Consider the following 4,685-nt stretch of genomic DNA (forward strand, 5'->3'; position numbering starts at 1 on the left):
GGGAAAGAAAATTCTGAAATCTAATAAGTACAAATGCTGCCATGCTCCAACACAGGACGAACAAGCCCAGTAGAACCTGGCAAGCTATGGAACACTTACATTTCTAGTTTAATCAATAAAGGTAATGCAACATCCCATTTTGCCTAAGTGGTGATAATCAGGTGGCACAGGACCCAAGCCCAATATAAGAATTGTTTGTTCTTTAGAACAAGATCAACTACTTCAGAACTATTTCTATTTCTTTAATAGATCACAAGAAATTTGCTGCACAATTAGCATGTTGTCAGACTGGTCATGCAATCCCATTTTCCACAGAACAAGTCACAGCAAAAAGATAGATTGTCTACTCCTTTTCCTTACTAATACACAATTGCTTCTTAGAGTGCCTGGTCCTGTCCAATTTTAAATGACTCAAGCAATGATGTGCTCAGTGTTTCCCTTCACATGAGTAACCATCAAGTCACAAAGCCTCCCAATCAGGCATTTCTTGCTTTTAGTGTTTATTTTTCCTTAGTTGATTGCATTTCCATTTCTGTTAAGTTCCTTTATCCTAAACACTTCCTTCCACTTGCTCATGTTAATACTCTTCAAAGTTCTTGCAGGCTGGTATGCTCCTTTACAGGCATTTTGCTAAGATGCCTAAATTTTGGCATTTTCAGATCTAAATTATAGGTTTCTAGTCTCTTAATCAGTTGTTGTTTTTCCTTAGCAATAATGGTTTTCTATTACAGACCTGCCTTCAAAAGAAGCATGTTTCTGGTGCAATCACCCTGATGCTGGCTGCTCTATGATGCGATGCCTCTAAAATTAGCAGTGCCATTTTTGCCAGAATATTGTAATACCATTTCAGAGTTCTATCCCATTACCCATGTAGGTGATTTTTGGCACCATGTTCTCAATTGTCAGCATTCTACTGGACAGTTCCCCCCCTCACTGTTAGCACGTGCCAGCTCAGACACCAGTTATCACCTACTTTTAAGAAAGATTTTGCATGACACATTAAGAGGCATGGATAAGAAAAATTGAGAGCAATCTAAATAGGAACAATGGGTAAGAAGAAGAAGAACCCGGTCAGGAACTCACGCTCCTAATACGCACATTTTCAAGACTGCTCTGACACCACAGAAGCTATTTACCAAAGCTTACCCAAAGGGAATTACACCAGAAGCCTAGTTCTCCTACCTTGTTGTCCAACTGGAATCAATATTTTTTTCCAATCCAATAAACAAATATTCCCACAAGTAACAGGCAAACCATCATCAATTCACACCAGCCTTCTCCCATCCAGAGCCAAGACAGTGCAACACTGCCCAACCATACATTTGCTTTGACTGCTCTTGTTTCCTGAGAGCAAACTTCCCAGATTACTGCTAATTTCATCCACATGAGAATTCTGTGCTAGGCCACAGGTATGTTCAGGTCCTCACTGTGCTAAATATTTGGCAGACTATGGGTTTTTAGAGCTGTGAAAGAAGGATCAGCTCTCAGCTGCAACACGAAATTTGTTTGAAACATGGTCTACAAAACACTTGTGCTTGTATACATTCATTTTTGTCTGATAGAGGTCTGAAAGGTTTTTCAGTATGTATGTATATACATCTCTCTCTCTCTCTCTCTCTCTCTCTCTCTCTCTAAATAATGCAAATAAAAATAAAACATGGAACATCAAGCAAGACTGCTCAGTTATTTAGTCCTCTGGTTTTTTGAGATGTGCAGGGCATTTTCTCTCCTTCCCTTATCCTGTTACTGTGGGAAAGCTTTGTCAAAAATATATATTTGCATTGTACCTGTAAAGCGGTCCAACCAAGTCAGTCTAGCCTCCTTTGAAAGCTCATTCCACAGCCAATCACTCTGAAAAAAGGATCATCTCCAGCTGTCCAGCAGATGTTTTAATCTGAGCTTTTCAAACTGTTGTTTTAGGGGACAGTAGTCGTTGTAATGGGTCACAGACCATAACTGAAGCATCAGGATCCAGTGCACAGAGGGATACACTGATGGCAGTCTGTTCTATTAAGATGATGGGATGCTTGCTACGTTCTGCACAAGCTGAAGCCTCGGTTTTGCTTCTACCTTCAGTTCCAGATATAGCAATGGATATGACCAGATCCTTACCTGCGAAGGGATGAAGTTCCCTGGGAAGCTGGAGTTAGAAGATGGCATTTCTCAGAACTGATGCCACCTGGTCTTCTGGGCTAACTGCTGAGTTAAACAGTACTCCAAGGCTTCTTACCACTTTCATGAAAGAGGACAGCTTCAATGGAAGGAAAGGAAAGTGACCAGACAGTTCTCCAAAGCATTTCCCCCTTGTGATTATTATTTTGATCTTGTGCAGGTTGTCCTTGTGCCAGCCACTCAATGCAAGTATTGTAAGCTAAACTTAATTCAAGTGGCAAAGATGTCAACCTTTCATAAAGAAACCTGCTCCCCAAATTGTTTTTGTTAAAACTCTTGGTTTAACACTTAACTTTAAAACCAGGTGACTAGAAATCCCTTTATTTCAACTGCTCAACCTCTTGAGATAATCATTTAACTCAAAAGGAGACAACCTTTTTTTGACAGCTGCTGCACAAGTTAAGCCCCATAACTTCCTTGAATGTCACTCCAATCCCCCGACCCTACCCAATCAGCTGCTCTACTTTCTGCTCCCTATCCCATCTCCTGCTGTGCTGCCTGTTCCCACCCTGAGTTGTCGTGCCCCACATACAGAGGCTGCCTGTGCCACTTCTGGCATTCATGCCACGGGTTGGTCACCTCCGATTTCATTCATTTTCTCACCACTACATGGATTATTAAAGAATCATTTTAGTTAAAACCAAACAAAAACCCACAAAGCAGAAAATGCTCTACAGGCCACAAATCTCTATAAGCAAGCTCCACACTACTTCTTTCCAGGTCATGTTAAGTAACATAAAGATGTGTCAATCTATCTATTCTCAGTTTCAAGGAAAACGGGCAAGTTTATTTTTAATTACATATTACAAAATGGCTCCTGGATATCCAGAGTGGCTTTTTTATTTTAAATGGTATTAATGTTAACCTAAAACACAGTAGGCTTAACCCATGCATAAACTTGACTCACTTATTCCTAGGCTACAATACATTGTGCATGCTCATTCTTGACTAGGTGGCTTAACTGCATTTTATGAATTTCACCGAATTTCTAATCTCATGCGTTTTAAACCTAACCAGATATTTTCCTGTAGTTGAAGTGTCTTTGTAATTCAGCTACTCAGTTTTTTGGCCAAAATAAAACTTTAGGTAATGTTAAATGCAAAGCTACTTTAAGTACCCAGGTAGTACGATAATGATTATGACTTATGCAAACTATTTCTTTTCATGAAGAAAACAAAAAGGAAAAGATGTAATTTATATTCAAAAGGGCCCTAAAGATGCAGGAAACAAATCACTGTAATTTAAGGTCTCTCAAGAAATTAAAGGGAAAAAGACATTTCATGTTTTAGGCCTGATCCTATAACACGTTATATCTATCTACCTATCTACAGACAGACAGAAATTAATGATCGTGTGAGTGCTGAGCTTCATGCACATTCAGCCTAAGCTACACATGATTCTAATCCTAGGCTTGAAGAGTCAGGCACCGATTAAAAATTTTTAGAATCCCCAAAACTACAGTTTCAATTCAAAACTTACTAACTACAAAATAATTATATACAGGAAAGTACATGAACTATGTTTCATGGAAAGACATTCTCAATTGGTCCCTTTAAGAAAGAACTGTTTTTAAAACAAAAAAGTTTCCCAATTTTTTAAACATTCCTGAAGAAAACACACACACAGCATTTGTAACCAAAACAACAGAGCCTAGAAAAGCAGTTGCTAAAACTATTTACTTGCATTTCTTTATCAATGAAAAAACAGAGTATAACTTTGATTCTTTCCATTCAGGATTTAAAATATTAGAATAGCATTAGAGATTAAAATCCCCAGGGTTGAGGTTGCTGTGTCTCATGGGGCATTCCCAAGAACTTTTCTTGCTACTAACTTTTAATCAGAGGCATGACAGGCTTCTCCTACTAAGATATTACCACGTATTCAAAGGGAGCTTGGTATTTCTGACACCTTTCACACTAAGCACCCAGAAAGAGTTTCAACACAAAGGAACAGGCATCTTGAAAGACAACTGCACTTGTTTTACCCTGATCTAATCTGCTAGCAAGACAAGGGAAGGTGAGAGCCTTAGAGCTCCAATCCACTTAAGGACTTTGAAAACATCCTAAACCACTGAAGGGAGAGTCAGAGTTAAAGGGAAACTGTCAGGCTCCAGATAAGACCCAAACAAAGCTTTGAAAAACAAACCCCAAAAGTCAAAACCCAGGAGTGGTCATGACAATGTTAAGGACCCCAGGCCTGGGAGCTGCCCTGATCAAATACAGCCTTTCCAGCAGCAGGCAGAAACTGCAATAGATGACAAGCCTGAGCCAGGGCAAAACAAACTAGACAGATGGACTTTTGGGGCCCCTGCTACATTATGTAGATTACAAAAGTCACTGGTCAATGGCCCCACATGCAAAGTGATGTGGATAAAAATGACCACTCAGCTCTATAAACAAGAGCCACCCTAGCATAAAGTTAGTGCTTGAAACACTGTAACAACTCCAGAGCTGGTTTCTAGCCAGCTGCAACTTGCCGGCTTCCTCAGGAGGGAGAACTAAGCCAAGAAAAAG

At 39.7% G+C, this 4,685-nt stretch overlaps 1 protein-coding gene across 5 annotated transcripts in view; it reads right to left on the reverse strand.

The window, feature by feature from the left end:
• The window catches only part of PPP6R3 (protein phosphatase 6 regulatory subunit 3), a 110,039-nt gene extending 107,788 nt beyond the window's left edge, over positions 1–2,251 (reverse strand). For 3 of the 5 annotated variants that reach the window (XM_006019185.3, XM_006019184.3, XM_006019183.3), the window contains exon 1: positions 2,113–2,251. In XM_006019185.3, the coding sequence (XP_006019247.2) occupies positions 2,113–2,160 (48 nt within the window). In that variant the 5' untranslated portion in view covers positions 2,161–2,251. The remainder of the gene's footprint in view (positions 1–2,112) is intronic. The other 2 variants (XM_014517747.2, XM_025198539.1) reach the window with 1 other exon arrangement.
• Positions 2,252–4,685: the final 2,434 nt, after the last annotated feature.

This window comes from Alligator sinensis, unplaced genomic scaffold (assembly GCF_000455745.1).
Source record: "Alligator sinensis unplaced genomic scaffold, ASM45574v1 scaffold907_1, whole genome shotgun sequence".
NCBI lineage: Eukaryota > Metazoa > Chordata > Crocodylia > Alligatoridae > Alligator > Alligator sinensis.